The following is a 21,296-nucleotide window of genomic DNA, read 5'->3' as shown; positions in this document are numbered from 1 at the left end:
TTTGTGTACTTTTATTATAGGTCAACATACCTTAGCATAATAATAACCCTAATAATAATATGCTTATCCACAGAATTGGTGAGAATTGGTGAGAATCTCTGTTACGATATTACATTTGTTTTATGTCGTTGAAGGACTAAATAGCTTGTATTAGTGCAAGTAAGAAATCCTAATAAACGATACCATAATATGTAATTTGTTTCTTTCTGGTCAATTCTTACTGAAATAAAACAACTTTGCTATTTATATGGTTAATATTTATAATTTACGAATGAGTAATATCGCAAAATAAAATAGAAATGAGCCAAACTAAAAAAAAGATAAACTTTGGAGTATGTAGTATGTACAATATCATCACCTTTTTTGTAACATTGTTTTGAGCTTGTTTTGTAGACTTTATCCTTGAACCAAGAGGTGAGATAGTGATAGATAAACCTTCTTCAACATCTTCAACTTTAATAAGAACTGGTCACCGAGCCCATAGTGGCGAAATAGAGTTAATACTGGTATTTCACCCTTCTTCTGAAGTAGTTCTTGGAACTCATACTCATAGCGCTTAGTTCCATATTCTTGAGATGGGGGTTCACTTTCACAGGTTTCTTCAGTCTTTGAGGTACTATTTTCACATGTATTCTCCCATATCACGTCTGCTTTGTACAATCAAAGGGGTTGGTGTGTTGTTGTGGTATTTATTCAAATTATGTTCTTTTAGTGTTGTTGTGATTTATAGGACCTTTTCAGATGCTGGGTGACATGAATACAAAACCGGCATCGCTCTTCAACAAGTCATTTGATGATGTTTTCTGGCAACATGTTGCCTTATTTTGAAAAAGATTTGAATTGGCCGAACTACATTAATTGTTTTTGAATTTCTTTTTCACCCACACTAAATTTTTCTACCTAACTGTAGAGTGGATGACTTACCTTCTCTCTCGGAATATAGCCAATCTCTTTCAATTCACATCAATCTAATTTTTTTTTATTATGGAGTCTAAATTGCTTACATTCAATTGAACATTATATTCTTCACTGAGAATTACATCTAACAACTATATTGCAATATTATAAACATTTTTAGTAACATATTCGCCCATAAAGTAACATGGCAAACAATAAAATAGTAAGATGAGAGTGAGCTATCTATAATTTTTGGGAATAAATTCTTTACATGGATCTAAAAACATTAAAATAAAAAAATAGTGGTATAGACTCCAAAGCTTTAAAATAACTTAAGATAAATCTTCTCCACCAAGAACACTACACTTATAGAGAATACTGATCCGAAAAGTTGAAACTATAGTAGGAAAATACTAAATGTGAAAAAGAAAGAGAAAATTTAGATAACCGAACATCATGTCTACTGTTTAACTGCGTAAAGGGCATTCCCCCGCCCACCGGGCGGGGGTTATGCCTAGTAATAAATATGGAAAATCATTGCAAGGGTTAAAAAAGAAATCTAAATCTCTCTCTCTCAATAAAATAATTAATTTAAGAAAAATGAAACAAAAAAATAAACAATAAATAGAATACCAAAAATTAGAGTATCCAGAATACTCATAAAACAATAACAAATATGGAAAGTCAGTGAGAGTGCCTAGAGCAATACTATGAGGCGCCTGTAGAAACACTGAATTAAAATTTCGTCATATTTGATTGATACAAGAGTTTGAAAACTTATTAAGACCTTAAAACTTGTAAAGAAATGAAAGTTTAATTTCAATTGAATGAGAAAAAAAATAATAACTAAACGGAAAGCTAAATCAAACGAAATCCATATGAGAAAAATCTAGAGTTTTAGCATCCACTACATAAAATCACTTTTAGTAACGAGTAACTAACTTATTAAATATTTTTTATAACTCAAAATTAGGATAATAAACTATCTAAATTCTGGAATATATTTTCATTCAAAACCGATTTATAAACCATAGAATTATAATGGTTTTATTTTGAAAATAAATATTTAAACTATTGTCTTTCAATTAATAAGCATATATCATCAAAGAATTTAATAAACATGATGTATCAAATTTAAAAACATTGACATTAAAAGAAAATCAATTTAGCAATTTTTAAAACAATCTCATCATTAAACCACAATAAAAATATTTACTTAACTACAAATGGCCGCGGCTTTGGGGAATAAAGAAAATTCTCCGGATAATAAAGACTTTTCTTAAAATTAGTCAATAAGACTGACTTTTATGTTTCTTTTTATTGCTAAGGGGCTTCTAATTTTGGGAGTTCAAAATAAAACAAATTTTAGAAAGCTCCTCCATCTCATCACCTCTCTCTACCACCTCATCTTCACACCATCTCATCATCTTCTCTGGCAAAGGTTGTCGGCCAGAAAAAAATTCGGCCAGCGATCTTCAAACAAAAAAAAAAAATTTATTTTCTCTCTCCTCTCTCTCTCTAATTTTTTTTTCTTTTTTCTCTCTAGATCTGTTCTAGAGAGAGAGAAAAGAAAAAATAGAGAGAGAGAGAATTTTTTTTCTTTAATGTTTGAAGGTCGACGGCCGAAAAATTGGTCGGCCGACGACCTTCGCCGGAGAAGATGATGAGGTGGCGAGAAGATGAAGAGGCAGAGGAACAAATGAGATGGAGGAGAACTTTCAAAAAAATGTATTATGTATTCCCCATAAAAATTTATTCTCCGGAGAATCTGGATTCCCTCGAGAATTTATTCCCCGAATAATTTTCTTTATTCCTCAAAGCCGCGGCCTTACAAATATGTCTCTAACAGGTTAAGTATAGGTTTTAGAGAAACAAAACCCCATACATACAATAATCATAATAAAACTAAATTGCAAAAAATAGAAAGACACGAAAGAAAAACAAGAAAGCCCATGTTTTTGTCATTGTTTCCTAGTTCACAATTGCTTCTTCCTCCTTCCTAAAAGTGATTTTAGGAAAGATTTAATTAGTTAGTTACTCGTTACTAAAAGTGATTTTATGTTGTGGATGTTAAAACTCTAGATTTTTCTCATATAGATTTCGTTTGATTTAGCTTTTCGTTTAGTTATTGTTTTCTTTCTCATTCAATTGAAATTCAAATTTCCTTGCTTTACTAGTTTTAGGTCTTAATAAGTTTTCAATCTTATATTTGCCGGATCAACCCGCATTTAAAAGAGAACAAAAAATTCGAATCAGTGTTCATTAGCCAAAGTCAAACTAATAACAACTATATATATATTTTTTTTTGTTGAAGGAAGTTGGGCACTAGTTCAACAAAAAAAAAAAAGGGAGATTTGCTGTTTGGACCCCCTTTCACATAATTGACTTGCTATTTGGACTCCCTTTTTCCAGTGTTGCACTTTGGACTCCCTTTTGAGAAAAATATGTTAAATATAACAGTTCTAAAATATTTTGGACTATTTTACCCTTCTTCTTCATCTTGGTGATAATACCCAACTCTTTTATCATCTTCATAGTGATAATACCCAACTCTTTTATCATCTTCAAGATTAAAATTTGAGTTTATTATTGTCCATCACCTTCTCTCTTCATGAAGTATATTTAACCACCACCACACCACCCTAATAAACCCCCCAAATCTGTGTCTCAACAGGAAGTATACAAAAAAAAAATGGTTAGAGAGAGAAAGTTAATGGGAGATTAAGAGAGATTTCAATCAAGAAGGGTTTATACAAAACATAGTAAAAATCCCATATCCAAACTTTACGATTTGAATCTATGAATAAAGTGGCAGACACAGTGAGTAGTATCCCATCTTCGTGGCCCAAAATACTGAAAAAACAGCAATTACCATTAACAGCTTCATCTCTCTCTCTCTAGGTTTCATCTCTCTCTCTCTCTAGGTATTTCAAGATAAGACAAAATCATCAACAGTAACCCTAAAACAAATCAACCGTTTTCAAAACAAGTAAAATAATTTGAAACAAAAAATCATAACAAAACAAAACTTTCTCACTAATTATTGAATTTTTCTTTTTTAGAAATCTAACCTCAAACCAGTCATGAAATTTTAACATCAAGTGAGATTGATGATTGAAAATAAGAATTCAATTACCATATACCCATGTGCGGGTTCACATAATAGATTAGAGAAAGAAAACAATAAAATTAATGGAAACTAATTCTGATTGATGATGGAAAACAGTGGAGAATGAATGAAAACAAATAGACATGGAAAAATGAATGAAAACCCAACGTTTTGTTTCCCGCTCTCAGTTAGAGAGAGAAAAAAATGATTACAGTAGAGAGAGGGGGAGGGAGGGTTCACTGGCGGTGATTTAAGAAGGGACCCAAACTGCAATATTGATGTAAGGGTAAAGTGGGAATTTTTTGAAGTATAAATTTAGGGACGGAATATTCCTGAATCCTGACATATTCCGTCAAAGGGGAGTCTAAAGTGCAACTCTGGAAAAAGGGAGCCCAAACAGCAAGTCAATAATGTGAAAGGGAGTCCAAACAGCAAATCTCCCAAAAAAAAAAAAAAAAAAAAAAAAAAAAAAAGAAGTTGGGCATTACTTGCTAGTAGCCTAGTAGTATAATCCAAGTAGACAAAAGTCTTCTAAAAAAAAAAAAAGAAAGAAATGGACAAAAGTCAACTATCGACCAAACCGTGTAAACAAAAGGTACTCGTTGAACAAATGGATCAATAATAACCGTTAGATGGAAAGGCGGCTATAACCTCCGCCGTCTACAGAGTCTCCTCTCAAGGCTCAACGACTTCACTCCCCTTCTACTTCTACAGAGAGAAAACTCCCCCCCCAAAAATCATCCATCAGAATACGAGGAACTATTCTAATTCCAGTAACAGTTTCAATGGCGGATCTTCCTCAAAACTCAAATACGGGCAACCCAACCGATTTTGCCGCCATTTTAACACACGGAGGTCGATTCGTTCAATATAACATATTCGGTAATCTCTTTGAGATCACTCTCAAGTATCGTCCTCCTATAATGCCAATTGGTCGTGGTGCTTATGGAATCGTCTGGTAATTTATCTTTCTTTTCTAGTATTAGGGTTTTTTTTTTTTCTGATTTGGATCTTTTAGGGTTTTTATTTTTTCGTTTTTTTTGTTGATTATTATTAGTTCAATTTTGGATTCCGAGACTGATGAGATGGTTGCAATTAAGAAGATAGCTAATGCATTTGATAATCATATGGATGCTAAAAGAACACTAAGGGAGATTAAACTTCTTCGACATTTAGATCATGAGAATGTAAGTCATTTAATTTTACTTTGAAGAGTTTGAAATTATTAGGGTTTTGTTCTATTGATCTTCAATAGTGTATGAATGATTTGATTTATTCATATGTTCTTTTAGTATCAACATTTCACTGATTTAATTAAATTCTGATTTATTTTACTAATATGAGATTAAAATCAAAAGTTGCAATTTTTTGGGAACTAGAAGTTAGGACGAAGTAGAACAATTTAGTTGTCTTTTTGGGATAAGTTTAGATAATTACTTCTTATCGATCGATAATTTTTTCGAAGATGGTTTCCGAGACCATAGCTTGTTCTTAAGTGCAAAACAACATTTAGGTATACGTTTTCGATGTTAAGCTAATTTGAAGCTCAAACTTTCACTTTTTCGATATCGTACTATCTAATATAGGTTAGTGTCTTGTACTTAAAATCAGGTAATCGGTATAAGAGACGTGATACCTCCACCAATACCAAGAACATTTTCCGATGTCTATATTGTCACGGAACTCATGGATACCGATCTCCACCGAATAATCCACTCAAATCAAGCTTTATCAGAAGAACACTGTCAGGTAATATTCTCGAGCTCACATTCGACTATGAGTAATCCTGTCAAGTGGTATATTGGCTTGAACTATGTGTAATATCTGATATCTTTTCGCTTTTCATCTATGTGCAGTATTTCTTATATCAAATCCTTCGTGGTTTGAAATATATTCATTCTGCCAATGTGATTCATAGGGATTTAAAACCAAGCAACCTCTTAATAAATGCAAACTCTGATTTAAAGATCATTGATTTTGGTCTAGCTCGCCCGGTTTCAGATACTAAGTTGACTGAATATGTTGTCACTAGATGGTATAGAGCACCAGAATTGTTGCTCGGTTCTGCATATACTGCTTCCATTGACGTGTGGTCTGTGGGATGCATCTTTATGGAACTCGTGAATCGGAGACCATTGTTTCCAGGTAGAGATCATGTTCATCAGTTCAGATTACTTACAGAGGTAAGCTAAAAAAATCGTTGATTGTTCGAATGTCATTTTTGTGAGTGTTAAGCCTAACCCATGATTCTTAATCTTGTCTAGCTTCTCGGAAAACCTACAGAATCCGATCTTGGTTTTGTTATGAGTGCAGATGCAAGAAAGTACATAGAGACATTGCCACCACATCCTCATCAACCTCTTGCTAGGGTTTTCCCACATGTTAATCCTGTTGCCATTGATCTCGTTGAAAGAATGCTAACTTTTGATCCCACAAAACGAATTAGAGGTAGGTTAAATCTTCGTTTGGTTATTTACGTTTAGTAGTAGTGAGCCCACATAGGAAGTTAAAAAGCTCGCTGACTACTTGAATCGGGGGGCCCGAACATGGGTTGTGAATTTGGAACATCACATACACCGAAAAATTCATGGTGTTTCATTTTTTCATGATTTTGGATTTCAATGAGAAATATGTTTTTTGGTTGCAGTTGAAGAAGCCCTAGCCCATCCTTACCTTGAGAAATTACACGATGTAGCCGATGAACCAGTTTGCCCAGTTCCTTTCTCTTTTGAATTCGAACGACAGGTCTTTACAGAAGAACAAATAAAGGAGATGATATACAACGAGGCAATTGCATTCAATCCTGAGTACTTAAACAGGTAATCTATGGGCTTGAACATTGTTAGGTAGACCTAAAATCATACGAAATTAAATATCATAATCCACAACTGAACAAATAAAACCCAATACTAAGAATAATGTCCATTATGAGTCATCTCATCATCAAGTCCGCTTGATCTTGTTCCTTCATGATTTTTTTCAGAAGGGTCCTAAACTTCTGCATATAAGCTATGTAATTTTGTCGGTATTGTATATGTATCATTGTATTTTATCTATATTCAGTGTATTTCCTAAGATGTATAAATATATGTGATAAATTAAAGTTAGTCCCTCCATCGAAAAACTTGTTGTTTGTTGTACTCCTGAAATATATCCAAAATTATACTGTGCCTCAATTTCTATTGAATTTGTATATTTGGTATTTAGATTCTGGTGTTGTATAACATATTCATATTGTTCCCTTTATAGTTTTAATTCGACTTCGATTGTTCGAACAAGCGATTACGCTACTTGTCAGTTCAAATATCAAACAATATTTGTCATTGGATTTAAAGTATAGATGACTGCAGTCAGAAAGATCACATTATTTTTTCTTGTTAAATGTATTGATACTTCAACACTAAGAAAAGTTGGGGAAAAAAGAGAGAGAGAGAAAGAGAGCTTTATATGAAAAAACAGGGGAATAAAACTGTTTGATTCCCTCCCCAACTGGTTTGATGGGGTCCAAAAAGTAAAGACAACCCAAAAAGAAAGAAAAATCAAACCTTTCTTTTTAAAAAGTTTTAGACAAAGCTGGGATCACTTTCATAAAAGTCAGGCTAAAAACTTTAGAAATAACTTATCATCTTTGTTACTAATATTTAAGGGTTAATTAGTTTTAATTTTGATTACAAGTTGGATTAATATATAGAAACAAATGAGATCTACCCTTCTTGTTGGTCATCCTATAACAGTGATTTCTGCAACCATCAGACTTACCTAACAAAGTTAAAGTTAGTTAAAAAAATTCTTCCCAATTAAGAGGTAATGATTTTTTATCAAGTTTTTTCAGAAGAGATAATATGACCAACCAGAGTCTCCCAGTGTTCCCGCAATCCTGCCCGATGACGTTTCCTACTTTAAATCTTGTTCGGCCATATCACCCGATTAAGATTCACCCAGGAGACCTGCTGGGGTGACGTAACTTTCTTCAAATCTCGCTCGGTCATGTCACTCAGTCCGGATTCGGCAGACTAGCTGGACATAGAGTCATTTTTCATCAAGATTTCATGGATTTAGAAATACAAAGTGACATTTCAGAAGTGGTTATTGATTGAGTCAACCCATGAGTCAAGGTTAGGTTTGTTAGGTACTCCAAGATTAGCTATTCTTCAACTCACAAGTACAACTATGCACCCTATTTACATCAAAATTCACAAAATACTAGAATTCTAAAAACATTCTCTCTCTATATAGATTATATAGAAAATGAAAGAGTCAAGTCAAGGCTATGAATAGTAGAAAAAACAAAAGACACGTGATCTCAACTCCCCCACCAAACCTATCCCACCACCCACCACAAAACTTCCTCAATCAATCATCTACAACATAACATGCCAACTAGCATAGTAGCACTTCAAAAAAAAAAAACTAGCATAGTAGCATGGGTTAGATATTAGGTAATACATTATTGTGCACTAATGTGGGTTAGATATTAGGTAATACAATATTGTGCACTAATGTGGGTTAGACATTCCATCCATGTCCATAATTATTGAACAATTATTCCGATTTATCATAATTCATTATTCTAAGCTATTTCTCACTTTTGTTAGCCACGAACTTAGGTTTCAGAGCAAAGTCTACACATCAAGCCGATCTGTCTCGCTAAGACTATCATTTGTTGAACCACATTTTTACTACAAGTGTAAACGAAAATTAAGATTAACAGTTGCACTATTTTTACACTCAGCTCTACGCTCTTATTGAACCGCATTTGAATTACAATGAAGATTAATTGATTAGGGAAGCTTTAAAGATGCCCCTTGGGAGTGTTAAAGGCGCCTTTCCCAAGACAAAATGGAAGGGGAGTTTGTAAAGAAAAGATGCGCCTTTAGCACCTAATATAGGAGGCGCCTTTCACTCCCAAAACTGAAACAATAAAATCGTCAAATATATTTTTAGTTGTGAAAGAATCCAGGAAGTAGTAGGTCCCGCGTGTTCTCTCTCTCTCTCTCTCTCTCAAAACTTAAAAAGAAAGAAAAGTAGAAGAAAGAAAGCCTGTTCAAGACTCCTTTCAACTCTCTCTCTCTCTCTCTCTCCTCACTTGTCCAGTTCACACCCTTCTTCATCTCTCTCTCTCTCTATATCCTAATGTGTTTAAGCTTCATTTGGAAAACCTAGTCGCTCTTTCTCAGTTTTTACCATTTTATATCTCTATATACTTTTTTGTTCATGGTGTTTTTTTCATAAGCCTTGATTCCTTTTCCTCTGTTCATTCGATTTCTAAACTCCTTTCTCTCTATCTCTCTCTAAAAAGAGCAACAAATGAAGATTAGGCTTCTCTTTCACATACTTCTATCTCTTCTACTACTACTACTACTCGACGAAGCTAAATCTCAAGCACCAGGTACAAGCAATTCATTCCTCTTTTCTGGTTTCTTTATCCCTTACTTTTCTAAATCGAACATCTCGAAAATTTCATCTTCTATTTTTTTGTTATTTGTTATTTATGGCGATATCTGAATCTTAACGGTTCCCCCCATTTTCTCTGTTTTAATCATTTCTAGTACTAGTTGCTTTAATGAGTTTTTAGGTTTAAATTTACTCAAAATCTGGATAAGATCTCGATACATTCAAAAACAGGTGGAGATCAATCGTTACTTAGGTTTGACAAGGTAGAGAAATGAAATGCGAAAAAACATGGGTTACCCCCACCAATATAGACTATAATGAAAATGGTATCTTTACTTTTCATTATTTTAGGAAATGCAAAATTTTCACCCAATTCAACAACATTTTCTTTGTGAATTTTTGTTTGGCAATGCATTTATGCAATGGGAAAAGAGACAAAATCACAAGGAGTTCTCAAAAGTAGTCGTTGTTTCAATTAGATGCGGACTGAAACAAAAAAAAAATCAGTAGTAATAACTTCAATAGGCAATACTGTTTCGTTTGCTTAATTGTTTGATTTCTAGTTCTGTTTGCAAGGATAATGCAGCAATGTGTGTTTATTTCGATCTGCATAATGGTGAAGCTTTGCTAGGTTACCAAATTGGTAGTTGGTGGATCTCAAATTTCCATCTGCTTCGTCATTTTTTGACACATTTTATCATGTTAACCAGGTTTTGTAAGCTTGGACTGTGGAGGCAATGGAAATTTCACAGATGATCTGGGACTTCAGTGGATTTCAGATAATCATCTTATTTATGGTCAAACAGCTAATATCTCAGTTGTAAATGAGACTCGGACACAGTACATGACAGTACGATCATTCCCAAATGATAACAGAAAGTACTGCTATACCCTTGATGTCAAGCCTAGAACTCGATATCTTGTGAGAGCAACCTTCTTGTATGGGAACTTCGATAACAATAACGTTTACCCAAGGTTTGATATCTCATTGGGTGCAACCCGTTGGTCCACCATAGTCATTTCTGATGCTAGCATTATAGAGGCTAAAGAGTTGATCTTTTTGGCTACCTCACCTACAATTAGTGTGTGCTTATCTAATGCTACTACTGGACAACCATTTATCTCCACTCTTGAGCTTCGACCATTCAATGGTTCTATGTATTATACAGAGCATGAAACTAATTTCTATCTTAGCGTGTCCGCAAGAATAAACTTTGGTGCTGAGAGTGAATTTCCCGTCAGGTATGCCTTTGATTATCTGAATTATATTGTTTTATACTTTCAGTTTTCGCATTTGTTTTCTGCAAACTAAAAAAGTCAAAATAAATATATCTGAGATTCTATTTTAATTGAACAAGTGAAGTTAATTATGTGCTGATTTTATTTGATTCTGTACTTAATATCTGATCGATATGAAAACCGAAGTTATAAACCCTGAATTCCTGCTTCTGTTGATTTTAGCCTTCGAATTTTCCTTATAGAATCGTTCTTTCTACCTTTTCAGATACCCGGATGATCCATTTGACAGAATATGGGAGTCTGACTCTTTGAAGAGGGCAAATTACCTTGTTGATGTCGCTGCTGGAACTGAGAAGGTCTCGACTCAAGTGCCAATTGATACTAACAAAGACGAAAGACCACCTGAAAAAGTGCTGCAGACAGCTGTTGTCGGTACAAAAGGATCATTAACTTACCGAATAAACTTGGATGGATTTCCAGGTTTTGGATGGGCTGTTTCTTACTTTGCTGAAATAGTAGATTTGAATCCAAACGATACTAGGAAGTTTAGGCTTATCCTCCCAGGCATGCCAGATGTGACAAAAGCTGCTGTCAACATTCAAGAAAATGCTCAAGGGAAAAATCGATTGTACGAACCAGGATATCCCAACATATCATTCCCTTTCGTGTTGAACTTCAAGTTTCTAAAAACATCTGACTCAACAGTGGGCCCTCTCTTGAACGCTATGGAAATAAATAAGTACCTGAAGATAAGTGATGGTTCTCTAGATGGTAGGCATTAGTTTCCTCTCTTTTCCCTTAACCTCACAAATATTGTCAATAATAATTCTTGGTCAATTTTGATAGAAAGTTTTGCTGTGTTGCAGGAGCTGTTTTTGCTAGTTTAGTTTCACATTATCCGTCAGCAGATTGGGCACAAGAAGGCGGTGACCCATGCTTACCGGTTCCATGGTCTTGGATACAGTGCAATTCAGATCCGCAACCACGAATAGTTTCGATGTACGTGCAGTTTTTTTTCTTCTTGTTACCATTCACCAGGCTTAGTTTACTGGAAAGACACACACTAATTTTATTTAACGTATTTTGGCTTGTGGTATTTGTCAGCAATATGTCTGGAAAGAATTTATCAGGAAATATTCCTCCGGAGTTAACAAATTTCCCAGGACTAATCGAGCTGTAAGATCTAACTGCTCGTTTACTTCATGTTGTGTTTATTGGTGCACAGTGTCCTCTAACCGTTTGTTGTATGTTTGCAGAAAACTTAACAATAATTCACTCACTGGCTCAATACCTGATTTTACTGGATCTTCGAACTTAAAAATTCTGTAATAATTTAAGCCTTAATCTGTTGCTTATTGTATATTTCAGTCTCAAGTTTTCAAATTGATCAATAGGTTTATTTGTGTTCTGTAGTCATCTTGAAAACAATCAACTGACGGGTGAACTGCCTCCATCTTTGACGGATTTTCAGAATTTGAAGGAGCTGTAAGTTCTATGACCTTCTTTGGGTGACTGATTCTTTGAAACTTTTTTTGACTATGTGTCCAATAGATACAAGCTGTTGTTTGTAGGTTATGATACTTCATTATAAAAGAGAAGATTATGCTCTTGTGCTGATGAAAAGAAAGAAAATTGTTATCCTGCAACTCTATAGCATTATATTTTGATATTTTCCTTTGTTCCTCTTTAGATGAAGAATCTTCTACCTTATTTAAGACTAAGGTTTATACACAATGTCTGATGACGGCAGGTACATTCAGAACAATAAGTTATCTGGAAAAGTTCCATCTGCTCTTCTCCACGAAAATCTTGTTTTCAAGTAAGGTTTAGTTTTTTTACCTTTGAGATTGCGTAGATAATGCCAGTGAACACGATGAACCTTTGGCGTGTTGTATGACAGTTGTTTGAATATCTTCTTACTTTCTATACTCTTAATACTAAAATAATTTAATTTTACGTCACATTTGTGCAGCTACACTGGAAACATCAATCTTCATACAGGAGGGGACAAGAAAACCCATATGAGCATTATTATTGGTGCGACAGTTGGGGCTGCTGTTCTGCTTATAGCTACCATTGTAGCTTACTTATTTATGAACAAGGGAAAGAAGAAACCTCCGCAGAAAGGTATAGATTACATTCTTTGGAGTCTGAATCTTTTGATAATCTATGATAATACTGATAAGTGATGGAGAAACCATGGATTCTTTGTGTATGATTTGCCTCAGGTGAACTGCCAACTGCCCTATCTACTCAGCGACTAGTAGTTTCTTCCAAAAGTGATGCTGGCACAGAAAGCGCTCATTGTTATACATTTTCTGAAATTGAAGAAGCCACAAAGAACTTTGAGAAGAAAATCGGTTCTGGGGGCTTTGGAGTAGTATATTATGGAAAAATGAAAGATGGGAAAGAAATTGCAGTCAAAGTATTAACCAGTAACTCCTACCAGGGAAAGAGAGAATTTCAAAATGAGGTAATTATACAAATAACTATTGCATGTTCTCATTTCTGTAATCCATCCTGAGATCTTGCCTCGAATAGACAAGGACGGCCCTGTTTATTTCCTCGGTACCCCTTATTGCTGTGCTAAAAGTCACTTGATTTATCGTGCATTGCACTTGCAATATACTTGGATTATTATGCGCCTGTTTATTCCTTCCCCCCCCCCCCCCCCCCCCCCCCCCCCCACCCCCCGTCCCCCTTATTTCTCTGGCATTCGAATTTCGTGCTTATCAGTTGACCTATGCCTGTATGATCCAGGTAACTTTGCTTTCCCGCATTCATCACAGAAACCTAGTGCAGTTTCTTGGATACTGCCAAGAAGAATCGAAGCACATTCTTGTTTATGAATTCATGCATAACGGAACCCTTAAGGAACATCTATATGGTGAGTCTAATCTGTTCATATGTTGTTGAGTTTTATTCCATATGACTGCAAATATAGCGAACTTTTTCGTCCTGAACAAAGAGAGCTTTTTTTTTACTGAGAAATATAGCCTGAGATCTAAGTCGCTTGATTATAATCTTTCTTAGGTCCTTTAACACGCGAAAGAAGTATAAGTTGGATCAAGCGCCTTGAAATAGCTGAAGATTCTGCAAAAGGTATAATTTTCTATCTTTGCTTTGAGAGGTTCCCTGTTTCGTGCGTATGTAGAAAATTAAATTAGTCTTACATTTGTTCCAGGGATTGAATACCTTCATACTGGCTGTGTTCCAACCATCATCCATAGGGATCTGAAAAGCAGTAATATCCTTCTTGACAAACATATGAGAGCAAAGGTTTCAGATTTTGGTCTCTCAAAAATCGAAGTGGATGGGGCTTCACATGTGTCGAGCATAGTTCGCGGGACCGTTGGGTACCTAGACCCCGAGTAAGACTTCAATCACATGTGAACTTTTTTTTTTTCATTGAATCAAAATAAAATCAACTCTTGGCAAGTAAATCATAGAGGTGAATCTTGCGTCTGCCGTACAGAGATGCCTGGGCTAATGGTTTACTTGCATACATAAAGTTATTGTAGAGCTGTAGGAGCAATTCACTTCTAACATAATTGAAACGGACCATCTTCATCTAACACAATTGTTCATTTGGTACTATCAGCTTGTGTTGGTTAATAGAATCTGTTTACCTGCAGATATTATATCTCACAGCAATTAACGGATAAGAGTGACGTCTATAGTTTCGGGGTCATTCTTCTCGAGTTAATTTCCGGTCAAGAAGCGATATCTAATGAAAGCTTTGGCGTTAACTGCCGTAATATAGTCCAATGGGTAAGTTCACCGACTTATCCCATATGAGTTTTTTGTCCTCTGATTACTATCTTTCCGTGTTTTCTTTATGTTTCTCAAACTGTCGGAAAGTGTTTATAATAATCCATACTAATTCCGTATTGCAGGCGAAATCACACGTCGGAAGTGGAGATATTCAGGGAATTATTGATCCTTTACTGGGTAACGATTACAACATCCAGTCAATTTGGAAAATAGCCGAGAAAGCATTGATGTGTGTAAACCATCATGGGAGTATGAGACCATCAATATCAGAAGTACTAAAAGAGATCCAAGATGCAATCTTGATTGAAAGAGAATCAGAGATAGGAAGAGACGGTAATGCTAACGATCTTTCGAGGAGTACAATACACTCAAATATGGGCATTGGGTCAATGGATATGGGTTTTACTGAACCTTACATTTTGCTTGACGAGTCCAATGTACAGCCAACAGCCCGATGAGTACACTCCTTTAACGGGCCTTGTCGATCTATGTTCACCACGAAACGGCCCATTGGTAAACCTCTACCGAAGAGTGTAGTTCTGGGTATAACCCTGTAATATTTTGATTCTTTAGTTCTTATTTTTCCGATTAATGAGCTACATATTTCACCATGTGGATAAACATATGCTAATTTATATATGGGAGAGAAGAGTATTCACCTGAGGCAGGCATCACTGATTAGTATTAACTTTGAATGCTGAAATTTCTTTATTTTTGAATGGCAAATTGTATTTATAGTCGTTTGTAATGTATTTGTTGGGGTCTTCATTCTAAAAGTATAGTGTTGGTTGGGTGCTTGGATATTTTTGACATAGTTTGTTATATTTGTTCATCATCCTATTGAATTCATGACCAGCTTGTTGAGGTCAATGTGGGTCTCTCTATTTGGCATATATAATTCTTGGGGACCCTAAATCCTAATTAGGAGATCCATTCTACAAGTCACCTGCCATGAATGGGGGAGTCCCAAGAAGATTAAGTATATAAATTTTCCCAAAAAAAATTCGGAAAAATTAAATTGTACAGATACAATGGAAATCCAAGCTTATCACACCAACAAACACTTGGTAGTCAAATTTGTTCGTCTTAAAATAGTTCTGAACTCTAACCCTAATTTTTAATCTCAGATATTTTTTAGATTATATATTTATCTTAATACAAACAAAATTCTGTCGTCAAAAGATAATAACTCTATTACATCACTTGGTCCATGACATCCTAAAGGCTGATAAAATAATCAGAAAGAATTATTTGTATATTAGAGGAAATTCAGAGTTTAAATTAAGTCTAAGATTCTTAAATTTTAGTTAGAATATTACTCGTCAACAACTAACATCAAAGCTGGAATAGCTCAGTTGGTTAGAGCGTGTGGCTGTTAACCTCAAGGTCGGAGGTTCGACCCCTCCTTCTAGCGCTTTTAATTTTATTTTTTCCTATAAACCACTCACTCCTTTTGCTATCTTTTTTTTTTTCCAAGTTATTGGATCAGTTTCTGGCATATGTATTTGGTAGACAGAATGTTATATTATCATGAACACTTCAATTTAGTAGTTAAACCTGCTGATCATATCATTATACCTGCTTCGACAAAATCTACATCATCTAATTTTATAAAGGCCGCGGCTTTGGGGAATAAAGACTTTTCTTAAAACTAGTCAAATAAGTTTGACTTTTATGTTTTTTTTTATTGCTAAGGGACTTCTAATTTTTGGGAGTTCTCCTCCATCTCATCACCTCTCTCTACCACCTCATCTCCACGCCATCTCATCATCTTCTCCGGTGAAGGTCGCCGGCCGGCGACCTTCAAACATAAAAAAAAAATTAAAATTAAAATTTTTTTCTCTCTCCTCTCTCTCAAATTTTTTTTTTTCTTCCTCTCTCTCTCTCTAGAACAGATCTAGAGAGAGAGAGTAGATCTTCACGAACAGGCAGATCTACTCTCTCTCTCTCTAGATCTGTTCTAGAGAGAGAGAGGAAGGACAAAAAAAAAACAAAAAATTTTGAGAGAGAGGAGAGAGAAAAAAATTTTAATTTAATTTAATTTTTTTTTTTTTTTTTTTTTTTTATGTTTGAAGGTCGCCGGCGACCTTCGTCGGAGAAGATGATGAGGTGGCGAGAAAATGAAGTGGCAGAGAGAATAGATGAGATGGAAGAGAACTTTTATAAAAATGTATTTTGTATTCCCCATAAAAATTTATTCCCCGGAGAACTTTCAAAAAAATCTGGATTCCCTCGAGAATTTATTCCCCGGAGAATTTTCTTTATTCCCCAAAGCCGCGACCTTTTATAAAACATATACATTATTCAACAACCCCCCACAAATAACCACTAAAATATAGCCAAGTTGATAAAAGGCCCTCCCTCACTCCTTTACAATTTTTTAACAACCAGATTACAAAGATAGAATAGGCTCGTAACTGTCATATAGACATTTGTTTATGTTTATTTCGACTTATCTAAAAAACTAGAAAATTAAGAAAAGTCTTTGTCATGGGAAAACAATAAAAAATTTCAGAATACAAAGATTTATGGATGGAAATATTACAAATATATTGTGAATGATTTAGAGAGAATAAAGGGTGTAAATATATCAGTGATTGGTAGTGAATATTTGAGAAAGATTTCCTCTTGATTGAGATAGAGAATTATGTGATTGATTTAGAGAGAATAAATGGTGTAAATATATAAATGATTGAGAGTGAATATTTGAAAAAAGATTTCTCCTTGATTGAGATAGAGAATTATGTGATTGGATTGACAGATTACACGGATTGGCCATCATCATATATGAGATGATAGAGAACACCACCTTTTATGACAATTTCAGGTAGCTAGCTAGCTTGGACGTTAGTTAACAACTCAATTATGTAAACTTACCTACTCATAGTCATCATCACCCATCCTCTCTCTCTCTCTATATGTAATATAAAAACCATACTTCAGCTTCAAGATAATTAGAGTTATCGAGTATGGTGGATATGGCAGCAACAACCTCTGAATTTCGACAGTCTAACATCAATTGTATAGTGCCTGAAGATAACCAACATGTACTCGAAGATGAAGAAGCTCAACCCACCGTTGTCGGTCGTGCTAGAGGTGGTTGGATCACCTTTCCTTTCATCGGAGGTCTCTCTCTCTCTCACTCACTCTCTCTCACTCACTCTCTCTATCCTCACATATTTGTACAAAAACTAAGGATGTGTGTGGTTTTTTATAAGTCAGATCAGAAATATAGCTCGAGGTCTGAATTGACTTGAGTCAGATTTCAAAATATTTGTATTTGTCTGACTCATGACGTCCATCTCGTCTCAATACCTGTTATGGGGTAAAACAATTCAGATTCAGACGTGTCAAACGAGTCTGACGAATCAGAGTTGAGAGTTAAAGGGAAAACAAAAACAGAACACTGTCTAACAAGATATATATGTTGTTGTAGTGGGTATACTGGGACTGAGCATTGCGGCTAGTGGTTGGATATCAAACATAATCGTCTTTCTGATCGAACAATTCAATTTCAAGAGTATTGATGCTGCTCAAGTTTACAATGTTGTCAATGGTTGCACCAATTTCTTGCCTATAGCAGGAGCCATTCTTGCAGATTCATCCTTTGGAAACCTCTCTGTTGTTTATGTTTCTTCTTTCATCTCCTTGATGGTATTTCTTTTCATTTTCCTTTGAGTTTACTTTTTTAGCTTGTGATGATTTCTTGGTTCTTGTTGTTCCTTTTAAAATGTTTGCTTTGTCCTTGGGGTGGTCTTGGGCCTCTCTTACTCCAAATGGGCTTGGGCCTCTTAACCCAAAATGGGTTTGGGCCTCCCTCACTTCACTCTTACAATAAAGGTCGTTATTCGGGCCTTGATTTAGTGCATTTATGTATGTTACAGGGTATGGTTCTGTTTACTCTAACGGCGTCTATTAGTTCGCTAAGGCCCGCACACTGTGATAATATATTATCGGGTACCTGCGAGAAGCCCACTACAGTCCAATATGCAGTCCTCTATTTAGCTATAACACTAGCTTCTTTGGGGATAGGCGGAACACGCTTCACTATTGCAACAATGGGTGCTGACCAATTTGATAAACCAAAACATCAATCTAGTTTCTTCAATTGGTATTTTTTCATCTTATACACATCTTATGTAATTGGATCCACAGTTCTTGTTTACATTCAAGAAAATATTGGTTGGAATTGGGGGTTGGGTCTATCTTTAGCTTCCAATGCTATTGGTATAGCTATCTTCTTAGCGGGTAATCGTTACTATCGTCACACGAAGCCCAATGGAAGTCCGTTCGCTAGCATAGCCCGTGTTATTGTAGCTACGTTTCGGAAGAGGAAAGTTTCTATTGTGTCTGAAAACCGAACTTATTACTATGGGTCCAGTACTAATGGTGTTACTAATCAGCCATCTTCGTCGCCTACTTCAAGCTTAAGGTGAAAGTTGTTTCCTCTCAAAACATATTTTTTGGATTGTCAAACACAAGGGAGTCTGAACTCCGAACTCAGTACGCCTCGAAACAAAGTTCTTGACCACTCCGGCGGAGGGTCTTTGGCATTCTAAAATTCTATTTTGATTTCAAAAATTTAGTACATATGAGACAACTATCGACGCAAACTCATATAGTAAAGTTTGTTTTGCGTTTCGTTTTGCAGTTTTTTAAACCGAGCGGCAATAAAATCCGAAGGAGAAATAGGTGAAGATGGATCAATTACGAAACCATGGAGACTATGTAAAGTACAACAAGTAGAAGACCTAAAAACCTTACTCAGAATCCTTCCACTTTGGTCTACTGGTATTTTTCTAAGTATCCCAATAGGAGTTCAGAGTAGTCTAGTAGTCCTTCAAGCCCTAACAATGGATCGTCACATTGGGTCTCATTTCCAAGTCCCAGCTGGTTCTTTCCTAGTTTCAACCTTAATAGCCACAGCCATATTTCTAACGTTTCTCGATCGTCTCCTCTTACCTACTTATCGAAGATTAACAGGACGATATATGACACCGCTCCAAAAGGTAGGCATAGGACACGTCTTAAACATCGTAGGGATGGCTGCGTCAGCATTGGTAGAGTCGAAACGACTTCATAAAGTTCGATCCAACAACATTGGAGGATCTAGTACTAATATTGTTCCTATGTCAGCCTTATGGCTTGTGGCACCATTAGCAATAGTAGGTATTGGTGAAGCATTTCATTTTCCGGGCCAAGTCTCTTTATATTATCAAGAATTCCCCAGTTCTCTTCGAAGTACTTCCACGGCTATGATTTCTTTGCTCGTTGCACTTGGGTATTATCTAAGTTCGGCAATAATAGACTTAATTCGAAATGTCACAAAATGGTTGCCGGATAATATTAATGAAGGAAGATTAGATAATGTGTTTTGGTTGTTAGTTGTGATAGGAGGGATTAACTTTGGTTATTACTTAACATGTTCAATGTTGTATAAATACCAAAGTGTTGATGAGGAGAATTCATTAATGGATTCCGAGCCCATTAGAGAAAAGGATTATACTGATGATAATCAACAAGGTCATGAAAAATAGATGTAATGATACTTAAAAGTTTTTTTTTTGAGTTGTTCAGCGTGTCTCGAACCCTTGAATGATACTTAAAAGTTTGTATTATGCATATAAATGAAAGATTGGTTATCTAAAACCTTATTTAATTGCAATTTAACTAATAGATGTTATCTAACGAAGTTAATTAGAAGTTACATTTTACTTATTAATTGACCCCATTTAAAAACGATATTCGAATGTATAAATGTTGGTGCAAGAACAAGGTTTAGTATAAAATTCAAGTGAATTACGACGTTACTATGCCCAACTTTCTTTTCAGTCGTTTTCTCACATTTAGGATCTCATTTTCATATGTGACTAATTACATTTCAAGTTGATTTGCATCACCCATGATCAGTCTAAGGCGGAATTTGTTTTTGTTTTTTTATCTCGTTGTCTATATTTGGCTTGTCTGAGCTAAAGCCTAAATGGACACGAAATCAACCCAAGTTATGTTTTACTTGTCTGAGTTCATTTCAGACGAATCAGACATCACAACTTTGACGAATTCAATCAGTCTGAAATTTGACTGGAGCCAACACCAACATCAAGTTAGATTTCAAAGAAAAGTCGAACTCTACCTAGGTAATGACAAGATGATTGAAAACCAGAGGAAAAGTGATATTATTTCTAGGTGGCGGCTTGATGGCTATTGGGGGTGGTCGGTTGAACTAACTCGTTATTTCAGAGTCTCTGCCTTGCAATTTACCGTTATTCTTGACGTGTCGTTTCCTATTTCCTATGTATCCAAAAGTCTAATAGGCCGATCTATAGCTAGAGGACACTGCTACAAGTAGAGGTCGATCATGTCCTATACATTATTGACCTTAATGGAGCCACAACAGCTTCATCTGGTCCAATCTCACACTCTTGCTGGTTTCAGGTGCTATATTTATTCCTATCTAACCTCTTAGGAGTGGAGCCACTACCTGTCATAGATTTGGTGAAACTCTTTCATTTTCTAGGATACGTTTCGTGAAAGCTTTCTATTAGTTTATTTGGAAAAAGAGATTGTTCGAAAACCATATTGTCATCTATCAAGAAAAACCACAATATATTTTGAAGCAAAACATAACCGTTGTTTAACATGTGAAACAGTTACTGTGGAAACCATAATCATTTTTATTGTTGACTTTTTTTGATACGTCAACGTTATTATCAATCTCCGGCTGTCTCTCATCACATGAATGATTGGAAAAATTGCATATTTTTTAGTAGGTCCTCAAAATCTTGTATTTACACTGTCTTTCTGTTTTGACATTCTTTAGTTGTTGAATGAATATCTAATAGATTAAGAATAAAATCTTTTCAGTCTCATGAATAATTTCATT

The 21,296-nt window shown here is 35.2% G+C and overlaps 3 protein-coding genes across 3 annotated transcripts; all 3 read left to right on the top strand.

The window, feature by feature from the left end:
* Window positions 1–4,689: 4,689 nt before the first annotated feature.
* Window positions 4,690–7,182, top strand: LOC147546296 (mitogen-activated protein kinase 3-like). Its single transcript, XM_086673110.1, has 6 exons — window positions 4,690–4,964; window positions 5,064–5,193; window positions 5,618–5,755; window positions 5,863–6,189; window positions 6,271–6,454; window positions 6,654–7,182. The coding sequence occupies exons 1-6, from the start codon at window positions 4,792–4,794 to the stop codon at window positions 6,827–6,829; spliced, it is 1,128 nt and encodes a 375-aa protein (XP_086529236.1). The 5' UTR covers window positions 4,690–4,791; the 3' UTR covers window positions 6,830–7,182.
* A 1,755-nt stretch (window positions 7,183–8,937) lies between these two features.
* Window positions 8,938–15,076, top strand: LOC147546295 (putative LRR receptor-like serine/threonine-protein kinase At1g67720). Its single transcript, XM_086673109.1, has 15 exons — window positions 8,938–9,395; window positions 10,111–10,642; window positions 10,905–11,410; window positions 11,506–11,638; window positions 11,744–11,815; window positions 11,896–11,964; window positions 12,053–12,124; window positions 12,390–12,458; window positions 12,612–12,766; window positions 12,868–13,112; window positions 13,400–13,526; window positions 13,673–13,741; window positions 13,824–14,010; window positions 14,275–14,410; window positions 14,536–15,076. Exons 1-15 carry the CDS (start codon window positions 9,314–9,316, stop codon window positions 14,869–14,871), a joined length of 2,790 nt encoding a protein of 929 aa, XP_086529235.1. The 5' UTR covers window positions 8,938–9,313; the 3' UTR covers window positions 14,872–15,076.
* A 1,942-nt stretch (window positions 15,077–17,018) lies between these two features.
* On the top strand, window positions 17,019–20,062 carry LOC147546294 (protein NRT1/ PTR FAMILY 2.7-like). The gene is made up of 4 exons (XM_086633449.1): window positions 17,019–17,539; window positions 17,850–18,067; window positions 18,298–18,845; window positions 19,065–20,062. The coding sequence occupies exons 1-4, from the start codon at window positions 17,383–17,385 to the stop codon at window positions 19,948–19,950; spliced, it is 1,809 nt and encodes a 602-aa protein (XP_086489575.1). The 5' UTR covers window positions 17,019–17,382; the 3' UTR covers window positions 19,951–20,062.
* The last annotated feature ends 1,234 nt before the right edge of the window (window positions 20,063–21,296 follow it).

Source organism: Eschscholzia californica, unplaced genomic scaffold, assembly GCF_041429995.1.
Source record: "Eschscholzia californica isolate CP2 unplaced genomic scaffold, dmEscCali1.0.p SCAF_4, whole genome shotgun sequence".
Classification (NCBI taxonomy): Eukaryota; Viridiplantae; Streptophyta; class Magnoliopsida; order Ranunculales; family Papaveraceae; genus Eschscholzia; species Eschscholzia californica.
This window is presented reverse-complemented; position numbering and strand designations above follow the sequence as displayed.

Coding starts and splice junctions, on each gene's coding strand:
- LOC147546296 (XM_086673110.1), top strand. CDS start 4,792: ATGGCGGATCTTCCTCAAAACTCAAATACGGGCAACCCAACCGATTTT. Junction 4,965..5,063: donor GGTGCTTATGGAATCGTCTG/GTAATTTATCTT, acceptor GATTATTATTAG/TTCAATTTTGGATTCCGAGA. Junction 5,756..5,862: donor TATCAGAAGAACACTGTCAG/GTAATATTCTCG, acceptor ATCTATGTGCAG/TATTTCTTATATCAAATCCT.
- LOC147546295 (XM_086673109.1), top strand. CDS start 9,314: ATGAAGATTAGGCTTCTCTTTCACATACTTCTATCTCTTCTACTACTA. Junction 13,527..13,672: donor CCTTAAGGAACATCTATATG/GTGAGTCTAATC, acceptor AATCTTTCTTAG/GTCCTTTAACACGCGAAAGA. Junction 13,742..13,823: donor AGCTGAAGATTCTGCAAAAG/GTATAATTTTCT, acceptor CATTTGTTCCAG/GGATTGAATACCTTCATACT.
- LOC147546294 (XM_086633449.1), top strand. CDS start 17,383: ATGGTGGATATGGCAGCAACAACCTCTGAATTTCGACAGTCTAACATC. Junction 17,540..17,849: donor CACCTTTCCTTTCATCGGAG/GTCTCTCTCTCT, acceptor ATGTTGTTGTAG/TGGGTATACTGGGACTGAGC. Junction 18,846..19,064: donor TCGCCTACTTCAAGCTTAAG/GTGAAAGTTGTT, acceptor TTCGTTTTGCAG/TTTTTTAAACCGAGCGGCAA.